General features: G+C 60.0%; 1 protein-coding gene across 3 annotated transcripts; it reads left to right on the top strand.

The window, feature by feature from the left end:
- Positions 1 to 228: 228 nt before the first annotated feature.
- On the top strand, positions 229 to 15,530 carry JOSD2 (Josephin domain containing 2). 3 transcript variants are annotated; one of them, XM_084958484.1, is made up of 6 exons: positions 229 to 392; positions 936 to 1,098; positions 2,841 to 2,966; positions 4,124 to 4,318; positions 5,616 to 5,694; positions 15,393 to 15,530. In XM_084958484.1, the coding sequence occupies exons 2-5, from the start codon at positions 953 to 955 to the stop codon at positions 5,662 to 5,664; spliced, it is 516 nt and encodes a 171-aa protein (XP_084814610.1). In that variant the 5' UTR covers positions 229 to 392; positions 936 to 952; the 3' UTR covers positions 5,665 to 5,694; positions 15,393 to 15,530. The 3 variants fall into 3 exon arrangements, with proteins under 3 accessions (XP_084814610.1, XP_013854144.1, NP_001230345.1); XM_013998690.3 differs by lacking the exon at positions 15,393 to 15,530 and adding an exon at positions 4,426 to 4,558 and having other exon boundaries at positions 5,616 to 5,689; NM_001243416.1 differs by lacking the exons at positions 5,616 to 5,694; positions 15,393 to 15,530 and adding an exon at positions 4,426 to 4,672.
- The last annotated feature ends 366 nt before the right edge of the window (positions 15,531 to 15,896 follow it).

Below are 15,896 nucleotides of genomic sequence, written 5' to 3'. Positions count from 1 at the left end.
ATTTCCCATGATCCTCTGAGCAGAAGGGGGCGTGGCAGTAGGAGAAGGCGAGGCCGCTGAGGGCACATTTCCGGGACTCGCCGCAGGGACCGACGGAAGTTGTAGTCCCGCGTTCTCCGGGCGACAGCGGACTTCCGGGCCACGCTGCCCGGAAGTTCCATGCGGAGCAGGCGCGCTCCCGAGGGTCGCCGGGAGTCGTAGTCCGGCTCGTGGGGGCCGCCGGGAGCTGTAGTCGGTCCCGCCCGGCCAGTCAGCGCGGTGTTTGTTGCCCGCCTTGCTCACGGAGCCCAGAGCCACCGCCCAGGGGGATGCGGGAACCCCCGGTTCGGAGGAACAGAGAGGCAGGCGGGGTGAAGGGCGTTGCCAGGCAACGGACTAGCGCTACGGTTGGGGTACGGGTCGGGGAGAGGGCTCTTGCTGTCGGGGAGGGGGCCCTGTTGCCAGAGGACCAGAGGAGAGAACGCTCTTGTTTAGTGACAGGGAAGGGGAGTCTTCTGTTGCTAGGCAACCAGAAGAGACCCTGTTAGCTAGACACGCGAGAGGAGGATTCCTCTATTGCTAAGTAACCAGAAGAAAGTCTGGTTACCTACTGGGGTGGAGGGTTCTCTGTTGCTAGGTAGCTGGAGATGAAGCCTGTTACCTAGGGATAGGGGAGAGGGTTTCTTTGTTGCTAGGTGACCATACGGACCCTTTCACTTAGGGATGTGGCAGGGGTGGTCCTCTGTTGCTAAGTGAGCGGAAGAGCGAGCTTTTTTCCTAGAAATAGGGGATGAAGGTACTCTGCTGCCAGGACAGCCGAATCAGTGGCCCAGTGGCCCCTCAGGCTGTATGAGTCCCAACTCAATGACAGTGCCGCCCGCCCGCCCCAGACCTGCTGGCAGGCTGGCCTTCCAGATCCCAGGTCCCTGAGTACCTTCTCTCCCCACTCCCTCAAGGAGGAGCCGAGGACGGCATGTCCCAGGCCCCAGGAGCTCAGCCAAGCCCACCCTCCGTGTACCACGAACGGCAACGCCTGGAACTCTGTGCTGTCCACGCCCTCAACAACGTCCTGCAGCAGCAGCTCTTCAGCCAGGAGGCTGCCGATGAGATCTGCAAGAGGTGACCATCACCCCCCCATACCCTGGAGAAGCAGGGCTCACAGAGGCGAGCAACCCACCTGGGTCTCAGAGCAAGGCGGGGGCAGAGCCCCGGGGGTTTCTGCTGCCCTATCTCATAGCTGGGCTAGACCCTGGGACTCAAAGATTGAGATGTTGCCTCGTGCACCTGTTTGTCCCCTTGGCCTCAGCCTCAGGTTGTCTCACCCTGTTATCTGGGCCATCGCCTTCACTCTTCTCTGGCCTCCCAGCTCCCAATTTATTTCGTTCAGTCCCAGCTACACAGCGTCCGGTCTGACCCTGCTCCTCCGCTGCTCCCAGCCCTCCCATGGCTCCCTAGCACCCCAGAAGAAGGCCCAAGCTCTGCAGTCTTGTGCTCTGATCCCCGCTTGTCTCTGCAGCTCCTCTCAAAGCAAATTCCTCTCCAGGCCCTGAATGGACCCCACCACGGTGCCTCTGGGCCTTTTCATGTGCTCTTCGTTCGTTCTTTCTTCCCTTTTTTTAGGGCCGCACCCATGGCATATGGAGGTTCCCAGGCTAGGGGTTGAATCGGATCTACAGCTGTGGGCCTACGCCACAGCCACAGCCACACAGGATCCAAGCCACATCTGTGACCTACACCACAGCTCATGGCAACACCAGATCCTCAACCCACTGGGCAAGGCCAGGGATCAAACCCGCATCCTCATGGATACTAATTGGATTCGTTTCCGCTGCACAGCGGGAACTCCCCAGGCTGTTCTTTCTGCCTGGCACAGCTTCCTCCTCTCGGCAGCCTGAAAGGCCCCTCCTCGCTATTCAAGTTTTCAGACACCCCTTTTTGTCTTTCTGCCTCCTCTCTGTCCCCACAGCTCTGGTCCCATCATCTCCTGGACCCTCCCCTCAGCCTGCGTGATCCTACACCCAGAGGTGGCCCTGTCCCCACATCCCTTGTCACAGTCCTCCCGTGGCCCTTTCCCCAGCATCCTCAGGCAGAGTCCCAGCCCCTCAGCCTGATTATTTTAGAATCTATTCATTCTCTCTGTCATTCAGAGCAGGAATCAATCACCTCTTTCATGGGAGGCCACACTGGAGGTCCAGAGACAGCTCTGTCCTGAGGGAGGCAGATACCCAGAAAAATCCGACACAACACTCCCCTCTTCGGCCCCTCCCCCTGCCCCGCCCACCAAGGGCCCAAAGACAGAACAAAGGTGCCGGTTGTCCAGAGGAGGGGGGCTCAGAGAGACAAGCGGTGGTGGGGCAAACTTCTGGGGCTGGGGGACAGCTGGAGGAAAGGCTGGGCAGCAGGAGCACAGATGTTGGGGACAGGTGGCCATGCAGGGATGGGTGGGGCCTGAAGCTAGGAGGCCAGCAGGGGCCAGACCGCTCAAGGCCTCCAAGGCGAGGCTGAGAGACTGGGGCGCTCCTGGGGTGCCAGGGGAGCCAGGGAGGGCTGGCGGCAGCGCCAGGGGTAGAAGGAGCCCCAGGCCCATGGGAGAGGGCCTTGGTGGCGGAGGTTGGATGCTGAGTGAGGGGCCAGGCGGAGGAGGGCAAGGCCAGAGCAGAGAGCTCTGGGTCGAGGACAGGGCACCCGGCCTTGAGGTCAGGGCGGAGAGAGTTGGGGCACAGGAGGAGCAGGGCTTGGGTTGAAGAGGGGGAGAATCCCAAGGCCGGGTGACTCGCAGGCCTGGGGACTCTTTTGCTTGGTAGGGTGCGGGAGGCCTTTCCAGGGAACCCCAACTCAGGCCCTGCCCACCGCCCAACCAGGTTGGCCCCAGATTCCCGGCTGAACCCCCATCGCAGCCTCCTGGGCACCGGAAACTATGACGTCAACGTGATCATGGCCGCCCTGCAGGGGCAGGGCCTGGCCGCCGTGTGGTGGGACAGAAGGAGGTGCGACCCAAGACCCCAAGTCATGTGCGCCGAGCTCGGCTAAGTGGTGTGGTGCGGTGGTGGTCAGAGCGAAGGGAAAGGGGTGGGGGGTGGGCAGGAGAGAGGGAGGAAGGCGTGGATGGGTGGATAATGGCTGGCAGCAGACTGAGGGGTAGGGGACGGTAGAGGAGTGACCAGAGGGCCCGTGGGGTGAGTTGATGGCTAGATGATGGGTTGACTGATGGTAACTGGATGAGAAAATGGACGATGAATGGGTGGTTGGACGTGCTGGGGAGGCGGTGGTTGGGGGTTGGGATGTGTGAATGGATGGGTGGTATGTGGATGAGAGAATAAAAGATGGATGGTGGATACCAAATGGGAGGCCGGGTGGGTGGGTGGGTGGATGGCTGGTTGGGTGGATGCATCAAGAGTGGGTGGATGGTCTGCAGTTCCCGTTGTAGCGCAGTGGAAACGAACCCGACTGGTATCCATGAGGATGCAGGTTTGATCCCTGGCCTCGCTCAGTGGGTTAAGGAGCCGGCGTTTCTGTGAGCTGTGGTGTAGGTCGCAGACGCGGCTCAGGTTCCACGTGGTTGTGGCTGCGTGGGTGGATGGTGAACACATTGTTGGGTTGGCGGCCGGCTCGTGGTTGACGGCGTCAGTGGGCGGGTGCCGAGTGGGTGAACAGTAGGTGGGTAGTCGGATGGTGGATGCTTGTCAGACGGCTGGGAGGTCCGCGTGGGGGGGTGGGGGCAGGCGGTGTATAATGAATGGAGAATGGGCGGAATCCACAGTAGACGGGCCGAGAGTGGGTGGGGAATGGGCCGGATGGCGGAGAAGTTGTTGGAAGGCGGGGGGCGGGTGGTGGTGGGCTGAACAGTGAAAGGGGAGTTGAGTGCTGGGGGGTGGCTGGGGTCGGTGGCTAGGGGGAATGGGGGTGGGGGGATGGGTAAGGCGGATGGCGAGGGGTGAGTTGTTGGGTCAGTGGCTGCTTGGGAGGCTAGGTGGATGACGGAGTGGGTTGGGTGCAAGGAGGCAAAGGGTGGAGAGTCGAGTCCCCGGGTGGGCCTGGTGGCCACCATTGCCATCAACCCTCCCCACACGCTCAGTAATGCCGGCCCGGTGGGCACGGGCCGAGGAGCAGGCCCTGACGGTGGTGTCCCTGCCCCACCGCGCAGGCCCCTGTCCCAGCTGGCGCTGCCGCAGGTGCTGGGGCTGATCCTGAACCTGCCCTCGCCCGTGTCGCTGGGGCTGCTGTCCCTGCCACTGCGCCGGCGGCACTGGGTGGCCCTGCGCCAGGTGGGCGGCGTCTACTACAATCTGGATTCCAAGCTGCGGGCGCCCGAGGTCCTGGGGAACGAGGACAGCGTCAGGTGAGGGGGCGACTCTGGGCCGGGCACCAGACCCCGCTCCTGGGAGGCAAACCCTGGGTCCCCCAGACCTCAGCCCCCGCGCCCCCGCCCTCTGTTTCTCCACCCAGGGCCTTCCTGGCGGCCGCGCTGGCTCAGGGCCTGTGCGAGGTGCTGCTGGTGGTGACCAAGGAGGTGGAGGAGAAGGGCTCCTGGCTGCGGACAGACTGACCCTGAGGAGGAGGGGGCACAGCCGCCTGCCCGGTGCGGCCCCTGTGTGTGGGGAAGGACCAGGCCCGGCCCCTCGTGGACCCCTCCCCATACCCCTGCCGCGATGCCGCCGCCGCCACCTCAATAAACCTGCTGATTTGCTCCCGACCTGGCCCGTGTCTCCCCGGGGCCCCGGCCCTCCAGTTCCTCTGGTTTATCAGGGAGGCCCAGGCGGGCCTGACCGGGCTCTCTGCCACCTCCTGGCGTGGCCACCTCACGCAGATCCCTCTGCTCGCGGGGCCCCACGTTCCTCATCAGGGGGCGACACATTCAAACCCTGGTGCACTGGGGACAGGGCGAGACCAGGAGCAGACAGACCAGGGCGTCCCGGCGGCCGTGCCAGGGAGGAAGCCAGCGTTTGCCTCTTGACTCCTAGTTCGGCTGCTGACGCCAGTCAGGGCCCCAGAAGATGTCCAGGTCCTCACCGTCCCCAGACCCTATGAATACGCTCAGATACGTGGCAAAGGGGGACAGAGGTCACTAAGCCACTGACCTTAACATTGGGAAATGGGGAGTTCCCACTGTGGCTCAGTGGGTTAAGAACCTGACATGGGGTCTGTGAGGGTGAGGGTTGGATCCTCGGCCACATTCAGTGGGTTAAGGATCCAGTGTTGCTGCAAGCTATGGTGTAGGTTGCAGATGCGGCTCACATCTGGTGTGGCTGTGGTGTAGGCCGGCAGCTGCAGCTCCTAGCCCGGGAACTTCCATATGCCATGGGTGCAGCCAAAAAAAAAAAAAAAAATTGGCCCCTGTAATCCCGAGGGCCCTTAAAGGTGGAAGGAGGAGTTCCCTGGCGGCCAAGTGGTTAAAGATCCGGCCTTGTCACTGCTGTGGCACAGGTTCAATCCCTGGCCGGGGAACTTCCACATGGCCAGGTCGTGGCCAAAAAAAACGGCGGGGGGGGGGAGGCTTTGAGGAAGGACGCAGGTCAGAGAGAGGCTCCGTGGTGGGGGAGGGGGGCTTGGAAGCCGAGAGGGGGTCACAAGCCAGGAGAAGCAGCACCCCCCCCATCTAGGAGCTGGAACAGGCAAGGAAACGGCTTCTCCCCCAGGCCTCCAGGAGGAGCCAGCCCGGCCAACAGCCTGACTCTAACCCGGTGAGACTCACTTTGGACTTCGACCTCCAGAAATGTAAGAGAAGCAACGTGTGTTGCTTCCTTTTTTAATACTTTTTATTAGAGGATAGTTGGTTTACAGTGTTGCGTCAATTTCTGCTGTAGAGCGAAGACCCAGACACACACATGCATACGTTCCCTTTCTCCTATCGTCTTCCGTCCCGGTCTAACCCAAGAGACTGGACAGAGTTCCCTGTGCTGTACAGCAGCACCTCATTGCTTATCGTCTAAATGTCATAGTTTGCATCTACCAACCCCAAACTCCCCGTCCATCCCACTCCCTCCCCTCCCCCTCGGCCACCACAAGTCTGTTCTCTATGTCTGTGTGTTTCCATTTTGTAAACAGATTCATTTGTGCCGTATTTTAGAGTCCACATATAAGTGATATCGTATGCTATTTGTCTTTCTCTTTCTGACTGACTTCGCTTAGTATGAGAGTCTCTAGTTCCATCCATGTTACTGCAAATGGCATTATTTTGTTCTTTTTTATGGCTGCGTAGTATTTCATTGTGTATATGGACCACATCTTCTGAATCCATTCATCTGTCAATGGACATTTAGGTTGCTTCCAGGTCTTGGCTCTTGTGAAGAGTGCTGCAGTGAACATGGGGGTGCATGGGTCTTTCTGAATCACAGTTTTGTCCAGATAGATGCCCAGGAGTGGGATTGCTGGGTCATAGGATTGTTCTGTATTTAGTTTTCTGAGGAGCCTCCATACTGCTCTCCATAGTGGTTGTACGAATTTACATTCCCACCAACAGTGTAGGAGGGTGTCCTTTGCTCCAGCAGTTGTTATTTGTGGACTTATTAATGATGGCCATTCTGATCTGTGTGAGATGGTACCTCAGTGTAGTTTTGATTCGCATTTCTATAAAAATTAGTGATGTTGGGAGTTCCCGTCGTGGCACAGCAGAAACGAATCCGACCAGGAACCATGGGGTTGGAGGTTCGGTCCCTGGCCTCGCTCAGTGGGTTAAGGATCTGGCGTTACCGTGAGCTGTGTTGTAGGTCGCAGACGTGGCTCTCATCTGGCGTTGCTATGGCTGTGGCGTAGGCCGGTAGCAACAGCTCCAATTCGACCCCTAGCCTGGGAACCTCCATATACTGCCGGTGCGGCCCTAAAAAGACAAAAGACAAAAAAAAAAATTAGTGATGTTGAGCATTTTCTCATGTGCCTACTGGCCATCTGTCTGTCTTCTCTGGAGAAATGTCTATTTAGGTCTTCTGCCCATTTTTCGGTTGGGTTATTTGTTGTTGAGTTGTATGAATTGTTTGTATATTTTGGAGATTAAGCCCTTGTCAGTTGCATCATTTGCAACTATTTTTTTCCATACTGCAGGTTGTCTTTTCGTTTTTCTATTTGTTTTGTTTTTTTATGGTTTCCTTTGCTTTGCAAAAGCTTTTAAGTTTGGTCAAGTCCCACTTGCTGATTTTTGTTTTGATGTCTATTGTCTTGCGAGACTGACCAAAGAAAACATCGGTACAGTTTATGGCAGAGAATGTTTAGCCTGCTTTCTCTTCTAGGAGTTGCATGGTGTCTTATGTTTATGCCGTTAAGCCATTTTGGGTTTATTTTTGTGCATGGTGTGAGGGTGTGTTCTAGTTTCATTAATTTGTAGGCAGCTGTCCTGTTTTCCCGGCACCACTTGCTAAAGAGACTACCTTTTTCCCGTTTCATATTTTTGCCTCGTTTGTCGAAGATTGAATGACCGTAGGGGTCTGGGTTTATTTCTGGGCTCTGGGTTCTGTTCCATTGGTGTGTCTGTCTGTTTCGGTACCAGTACCACACTGTCTTGATTGCTGTAGCTTTGTAATAGTGCCTGAAGTCTGGGAGAGTTATGCCTCCTGCATGATTTTTTTTTCCTTCGGATTGCATTGACAATTCTGGGTCTTTTATGGTTCCATATAAATTTTTGGATTGTTTGTTCTACTTCTGTGAAAAATGTCATGGGTAACTTGAGAGGGATGGCATGGAATCTGTAGATTGCTTTGGGTAGTATGGCCGTTTTAACAATATTAATTCTTCAAATCCAGGAGCACGGGATATTTTTATGTGTATTGTTTTTAAGGCACTAGCTTTGTTAGAGCAGCCAGGGGAAAGGACTATGGCATTAGATTTCCTTAGGGATGGAGGAGTTCCCTGGTGGCCTAGCAGCTAAGGGTCCGGCATGGTCAGGCTACCAAAAAAAGGAGGGGGGCCGTGGAAGGTGTCCCTGAGCAAACACTGAAAAATGGGGGAGGAGGGAGCCAGAGGGAGGGCTGCAGGAGAATCATTCCAGGCAGAGAAGAGCCAGTGCAAAGGCCCTGAGGTAGGCTGGTGTGGCGAGAGCCGAGCGAGCAGCTGAGTGAATCAGGGAGAGAGGGTGGAGGGGAAGATGGTGCCCAGTAGGATTTGAGCAGAGGAAGGATAGGCTCCTACTGGGGGTCTTTTTTTCCCCAATTCTCACCTAAGCTGCCCCCCTCCAGTCCCATACCTTCTTGGGGGACTCACTGTCCCTCCCTGCCTTCCTGTCCTGGCGGTCCCAGCACTGGGTCTGGTCCCTGCAGCCGGGTGCCTGCCCTCCCCACTTCCAGGCTGGGAGGAAGACAGGAGGGGATGTACGTGAAGCCCCCAGTCCCAGCATGGGAGTGGGTTAATGGGGGTCCCCTGGGACAATGTGGGGGCCACAGGAAGGGGAGGGGACCTGGGGGCTGGCTCTAGAAGACTGAAGGGGCCTCTCCAGGGAGCCAGTGAGAGGGGAGTGAGGGACCGCTCCAGAATTAGAAACAGCCCTGGAATGTTGAGGTGATAAGAGATAAGGGTGGATCCTGGCTGGGCCCTCAGCCCACAGGGCCTCCTAGAACAGCTGAGGGGCTCCCCCCAACTCCAGAGCTGGGGGCGGAGCTCTGAGCAGGGGGGGCTGGTCAGTCCTGGTGCAGAAAGAACCCTCTGGGGCCCCATGGAGGCAAGCTGGAGGCAGGGAGGCCAGGGAGGAGGCTGAGGGTCCCTGTGGGAGAGGAGGAGACCTGAGCCAGGACAAGAGAGGTGACAAGAGAGTCAGCTCTGGGCCTGGCAGGCTCTAGGGGTGAGAGAGATGGGCAGGAAAGGAGGTACCCAGGTTCTGGCCCTGGGTCGTGGGGGACAGGGGGGGCCACCCCAAACAGATGGGACCCTGGGAGGAGGAGTGGGGGTGAGGGACATGCTGTGCTCAGCGGGATGTAAGGGGTGTCACAGGCTGGGGACCTCGGGAGGGGGACCAGGGGCAGGGACTCAGGAGATGGCTTCAGGGGTCACAGGCCTGACCCAGGAGGCATGAGCATGTGTGCGGGAGGGAAGCAGGCAAAAGAGGAGCCTGGGCGAGGGCGGGTCCTCCCCAGGCGCTGGGCAGAGGCTGCAGGCGGCAGGCAGGCAGGCAGGCTGGGCTCCGCCCAGACAGTTAATTCATCCAGGAGACTGGGGGTGGGGGGGTGGGGGCAGATGCTGCAGGACACGGACCCCGAGGTGACAAGGGACGTGAGCTTGGCAGGGGCTGGTTCCCAAGATCTCGGAGGGCAGAGGGTAACTCGTAAAGCGAAAAGTCCAGCAGCACAGGAGGGGAGACTACAGCGGCCTGGACACCCCAACTCTGGGGGCACCACCCACCCCCAGTCTCCGAGTCCCTCTGTCCTTCCCTTCATGTCTTTCTCTTGGTCTCTCTTTCTGGGTGTTTCTGTCTCTCTGTGTCACTCGCAACCTCTGTCTCTTGCCTCTGTCGCTCTGGGCGCCCCCTGCCCTGTGCCTGTCGCCTGTCCCATCTGGTCACAGACAGCCTGGCGCGGCTCCCTGAGTGTTTCTATTCCTGGCCCTGAGTGACCTCCCCAGGTGCCTTCTCAGCAGTGGCCTAATATGGTCCTAGTGGGAGCCGCAGGGCGAGGGTGGGACCAGGGGCAGGGAGCAAGGGGGTCCCCGCAGCCTCCCCCCTGTGCCCAGCCCCCCTCAGGCACCAGCCCCTCCTGCTGTGCACGGGCTGGGCCTGCAGGCAGATTGAGTGCTTACCGTTTGCCCCTCAGGGTGGGTGCAGACTGCCCCAGGCAGCCTCATGGGCCCTGCTGGCACCCCGCTCCTCGCAAGGCCTCGGTCCTGCTGTCCCTTGTCCCCAGGCCCCCAGGTTGGTCTCAGGGTGGTGGGGGGGCTCCCGGGGTCCCCAGGTGACCCACTGGGGGCGCCCCACGCAGACCTCAAGGGGGCCTCTGGGTGCCTGCCTGGCTGCTGGAGGGGAGGAGGGGGGCCGCAGTCACGCAGCAGGTGCAGGGGGAGGTGACAGCTGTCCCATGCCCCCTGGGTGCTGACAGCTGAGGCCCGATTTAGCTCTCGAAGCCCGGGGCTGGCCGGATAAGGCGGTGGGGGTGCAGCCCCGCCCCCAGGGCACCCCTTAAATTGCGTGGTCGGGCCTCCGGGGGGCAGCCGCCAGCGATGCCAGGTGAGAGGGGCTGCGATCCTTCCCAACTCCCCGCCCTTGGGCCCGCGCAGCGGCTGCCCCTCTCCGGCCATCCTCTGGCCGCCGGCTCTCCCTCTGGTCCCGCCGGCTCTCCTGGCTCTTCCCACCTCAGACCCTGCGGCGCTCCATCTCTCCCTCCGGTTTCTCACTCTGCTTCTGTCCTGCTTCCTTTCCTCCCCTGCCGCTCACCTCTGGCTCTGTCTCTCTCAGCTCTGTCTCTTTTCTGTGTAGCTCTCCCTGGCTCTTTCTCCCTTCCTTCTCTTTCTTTCTTTCCTTTCTTTTCTTTCCCTTTCTTCCTTTTCCTTTCTCTGGCCTCATCCATGGCTTGCGGAACTTCCCAGGCCAGGGATCAAACCCTCCCCACTGCAGCAACCTTAGCTGCTGCAGTGACAGTGGCATGTCCTTAACCGGCTGCGCCACAGGGGAACTCCCTCTTTCTTCATCTGTCCCTGACTTTTTATCTCTCTGTCTCTCCCTTTCTCTGATCCTTCTGCCCGTTTCTCTCCCTGCGCCCAGTCTCTGTGGGTCTCTGGCCCTCTCCCCACTTTGCTCTTGGTCCCCCTGTCTCCCGCACTCCACCCGGTCTCTGACCCCACCTCTCCAGCTCCCCGATGGCGGCCGCCGGGCCCTCTGCTGCGGGTTCTGCTGAATAAAGCTGTTTCTGTCCTCACCTCTCCGCTCCCCTCGCCTCCTTTCCTTTCTCACTCCTCTGCCTCTGAGCTCAGCACCCTGCCCTGATCCTGGGAGGGTGGGGGTCCCCAACCGGGGGCTGCTCCCTCCCAGAGCCTCGAGAGACCTCAAGAAACAGGGGTGACAGATGGGGGAGAGGAGATGGGGAGCAAGAGAGATGGCGCAGAGGGAGAGACAGCGAGAGACAGGGACAGCCAGAGCGCCACCGGGGTCTGGACTCAGAGACGAGGGAGCCAGTGCGACCGCGGATAGCGGGACCTAGAGACGCTGGGGGACACGGAGAGTGAGACGGGGAGACCCAGAGACAGAGATCAGGCAGTGCCCGGCCTTCCCCCAGACACAGCAGCCCCCCTCCCCCTCCCACCAGGCGGTGCCAGGCGGGGACAACAGGCCCTTGTCCTGGCGCCCGCGGGGCCGCTGGGGGTGGGGGGCTCCCTTCCCGGGTCTCCCGCTTTCTGCGTGGCCAGGCTTGGGGACAGGCATGTTATGCAGCACCTGCTGGATGTGCCTGAAATGCCTCCAGACACCCTCTTATCTCCCGGGTCCCCTCCTCTGTGCCCTCTGCCTGCTCCTCCCGTACCTCTGGCTCCCTTCCTTGGAAGAGATGGACATGTATTAAGTTCCCAGTGTTTGCCAGGCAATTTTCACACACTGTCTCTGCACCCCTTATACTCTTTTGTTTTTGCTCTCCTGTCCCTTCCACCCTCTTTCTTTTCCCTTCTTTCTGATCTGCCTGGTCTCTCCTGGAAAGGATGGGCATTTATTGAGCACCTACTGTGTGCCACACTAGGAATTGACAAATCCAGTCTCCTCTCTTTTCTCCCTCATTCTTCTTTCCTTCTCTATTCAATTCCTCTCCTTTCTGTCTGCTCCCTCCTAGGCAAGGGAATGAATATATTCTGAGCACCTACTGTGTGCCAGGCAGATTACACACCTCCCCCTTCTTCACACCCTCTTCCTCCCTCCGTCTCTCCTCTATCCTCCCGTCTTTCTCGGCTCTCTGCTCTCTGCAAGGGCACATTTATTGAGCACGTATGGTATGTCAAGCAGTCGCTTCTGCTCTCTCTACTCCCGTCTCGCCCCTTCATCTCCACTGACCTGTGGTCTCTGCCAGGAGAGGACATGGGCATTTACGGAGCACCCCCTCTGTGCCAAGCAATCTCCTTCCACTCCCTCTCCTCGATTCTCCCTTTTCCTGCACTGTCTGCCCTTTCTTGGAAAGAGAACAAGCAATTATGGAGCACCTACTGTATGCCAGGCAATTAACAACACACTATTCTTGTTTTTCTCCCTGCCCCTTTCTCCTTTCATTCTGACAGCTTCTCCCTCCCTGTGTTCTCTGAGCCTTCTTTAGGGAAGCATTTATTGAGCACCTTTTGAGTGCCCAGGGATTTGCCCACACTGCCTTCTCCGGTTACCTCCTCCCTTCTGCTCTGCCTGTCCTATCATCTCCTCAGCTGACCTTTCTTTCACCTGTGTCTGCCTCTTGTTCTCTCTCCTCCAAGGAAGACAGTGTGCATTTATCGAGTACCTCCTGTATGCCCACACACTCTTCCTCATTTCCTCTCTTTTTCCCGGCTCCTGCTCTCCTTCTGCTTCTCATCCTCTCCGCCCTGTCAGCTCTCTCCTGGGAGAGGAACTAGGCACATAATGAGCACCTGCGGTGTGCTTCTCCTCATATCAGCTGTCCTGGCTTGCCTCACAGGCTCTGCTCTCTTCTCTCCCTCTGGGTTTGCATTCCTCCTCCTGGCTGCCTCCTCTGTGCTCGTTGCCTGGGATGGGAATGGACGTTTATTAAGTGCCTACTGTGTGCTAGCTGTTTTACCTATGTCACGTCCCTCTGTCGCAGCTTCTCTTGTTCATTCTGTTGGAGTCGTCCCCCCGCCCCTGGCCACACCCCTCCATTTCTGCCTGCCTTCTTGCTCCAGGAGAGGGGACTGACACTTAAGGGCAGTTTCCACCCCAGCCCTCTCTCCTCAGGCTGTCTTTTCTCCCCTGCTCTTCTCTGCGGTGGTTTCTTTCCTTCCTCTCCGAGGTGGCTTCTCTTTCCTGAGAGAATGAGCACCAACTGTGTTCAAAGCGTCCCCGCCTCAGTTCTCTCCTCCCCCCTCCCTTCTTGCTTGCTCTCTCTACCGGGAAAGGGAGGGGCACTAATGAAGCACCAGCTGTGTGCCGCCTCTCCTTAAACCCCTCCTTAAACCTTGTGCTCTCGCCCTCGCCTTGCTCTTCCTTCCCAGCAGTGGATGCTCTCGGTTCCGGCGGGAGGCGTCTGTAGAAGAGCCCCAGCTCCTTCCCTCACGGTGCTGGGCAGAGAAACGAGACGACCGATTGGGGTTCCAATTTTATTTCCTCGGGGTGGGGTGTAGGGACAGGAAGAGGGACTGAAGGAGGACCAAGAGGGAAAGTAGGATAGAAAATGCTGGAACGGTGTTCATGGGAAGGGCACTGATTCTTCTTCTGGTCCTTAAGTCATGGGTTGTTGTCCTCTTGTCCCCCCACCCCCCCAACTGGCAGCCAGGGAAACTGAGGCTCAGGCGGGCTCCAGGGTCTCCTCCCTCCTTGGCCTCATGGTTTCTCTCCCTTCTCTCCCCCTCCCTCTGCATTCTCTCCTCCGCTCTGCCTCCTCTGCCCCGTGGCTGCTCTGTGACTTGCACGCCGGCTTCCCACAGGCATCTCCCGCACCCTGTGTGCTGGTTTCCTTCGCGCGCATCTGTCTTGTCATTCCGTGTCCCCCCCGCGGGTCCGTCTCTATCACCCGTCCAGCTGTCTGTCTCCAACCCACTTGCTCACAGCTTTTCTCTCTTCCTCTCACCAGCCTTCCGACCTGCTTCTCAGAGCTTCCTCCTCTCCCCCCCGCCCCTCTCTCTCAGGCACTCCTCCCTCCCTGCTTCCCGTTGTTTCCCCTGCTCGCCGCCTGTGCTCGGGGTCTCTCTGGAAGCCTTTCTGCTCTCCCTTTCCTTGCTCCCACCCACTTGTCCCCCAAGTGACGCCCCGGGGAGTGGGGGACAGGCCCTTCCGGAGGGCGCGAAGGGTCCTGTGCTCTCGGGGTCCCCTTCCCCTCGCTTTGTTCCTCCCGTCACCTCTCCTCTTGACTCCATCTGCTTTCCCTTCGTATCCTCGCGCTCCCTCCTCTTTTTGTGTGTGTGTCTTTTTTGCCTTTTCCAGGGCGGCACCCGCGGCATATGGAGGTTCCCAGGGTCGAATCGGAGCTGTAATAGCCGCCGGCCTACACCACAGCCACAGCAACGCTGGATCCGAGCCGCGTCTGCGACCTACCCCACAGCTCAGGGCAGTGGCGGATCCTTAACCAGGGATCCTTAACCAGGGATCGAACCCGTAGCCTCATGGTTCCTAGTCGGATTTGTTAACCACTGAGCCACGACGGGAACTCCTTCTCAGTGAGTTCTTTTACTCCTCCTCCTCATCCATCCCCTCTGCCCCTCCCTGGCCACTGCCTCTGTCTCTCCTCCCACCCCCCACCTGGGGTTTGCAGCCCCCTATTCCCGTCCCCCGGCCCAGCTCGGGAGGCCCCCTGCCTTGGCACAGACGGTCCTGTGATGTCTGTTTCGCAGTTTAGGGCCTGGGAGCTCGGCTGCACGTTGGCGTCCGCCTGCAGCTCCTGATTAAACGGGGACACGGTCCCGCGACTTGGAAGGGCGCGTGCTCACCCGGGAGGCGGCACCCCCAACCCCCTACCCCCAGCTCCCGGTCTCCCCGCCCCTCCTCTCGCCCCGCTCAGCCGCCCACCCGCCCTCGCCGCCTTCTCGGCATCCTTCCCTCCTCTCCGGCCCTTCCTCCGCCGGGGGTCTCGGAACCCGCCCGGTTCACACGCCGGCTCTCTGCCCGCGGCCTCCGCCCTCCTCCCCTCCCCTCCAGCTCCCTCCTTTTCTCCTCAAAACCCCCGGGCTCTTCCCTGCTCCCCTCTCGGGGTTCGGCCTCCGTCCCGGCCTCTGGCCCCCTTCCTTCCCACGCTGGCCGCGGCTCCTCCCCCCTTTTCTTTCCCTCGTCGCCCCCCACCCCCCACCCCGGCCCGTGCCCTGGGGGTGCCGCCCCCCGCCCGGCGCTGGCGTCCGTCGCTCCCCGTCCCTCGGGCTCCTCTTTCCCACTCGGGCTTCTCTCTTTTCAGGCCCCTCCCGGCCTCTGTCACCCGCTCCCCGTCCTCTCTTCTCCCCGCCTCGCCCGCCCTCGCCCTGTCTCCGGAGACCCCCCTTCCCTCGCCCGCCCTCGCCCTCGGGGCTCCGTCCACCCTGGGGCCGGGCTGCCGAGCCAGAGTCCCCGAGTTGGACGGGCCTTTCTGACCCCCATTTTCTCTCTCTTCTGCGTGTCCCGGACCCTGGACACCGCCTGAAGGGCCCGGGCCGGCCCCGGGTCCAAGGAAGGGAAGCAAGGCGCAGGCTCAGAGGCAGGGAGCACAGTGCCCAGAGGCACACAGCACGTAAGTGGCGGGGCCAGGCCCTGGCCCCTCCGCGGCTCTGCAGACCCCTGGACTCGCGTCTGAACTTGCGGAGAAGGGGGCGGCCTGCCTTCTGCCCCTCCACCGCCTCCCCCTCCCCTCTCCCTCCCGCAGCGAGAAGCACCGCAGCGCAGGGAGGACCTCGCCCGACCCCCACTTCGCCGATAAGAAACCAGGCGCCTCGCGGTCCCGAGGACCAGCATCCGCCGGGACAGAGGCTTCGCGGGAGCCCCGACCTTGGCCAAGGACCGCCAGCGCCCCCTGCAGGGAACCGCACGGACCTGCAGGAGCAGCGTTCTCAGCCCGGCTGGGCTTCCGTCGCCACCTACTGGCAAGGGAGGAAACTGCAGCCGAGCTCCCGCAGACCCGGGATCGTGCACAGGAGAGAGAGGCCCCTGCCTGGGGCTGGGGAGAGGCTGCTGGTGGGAGAAGGGGACAGGCAGGATCTGCAAAATTCTGGAAACATTAAAGATTGTCCCTTAACCAGTACGTAAGCACGGTACTCGGCAAGTTGCTTGGTCGCCGGCGTAAACCTCCAGCTGCGCGAGCGTTTGCTGTCGAGCTCCGCTCTCCCGCCGCCCTAGAAACGCGGTGACCGCTGTGGGAAAGGGCGAGTGG

The sequence above is a fragment of the Sus scrofa genome, chromosome 6 (assembly GCF_054392235.1).
Source record: "Sus scrofa isolate SSC_HxYL_T2T_F1_AM1 chromosome 6, Sscrofa_HxYL_maternal_Yorkshire_Landrace_v2.0, whole genome shotgun sequence".
NCBI classification, from domain to species: Eukaryota; Metazoa; Chordata; class Mammalia; order Artiodactyla; family Suidae; genus Sus; species Sus scrofa.
The sequence above is the reverse complement of the archived record's forward strand: the minus strand, read 5'-3'. Positions and strand labels throughout refer to the sequence as shown.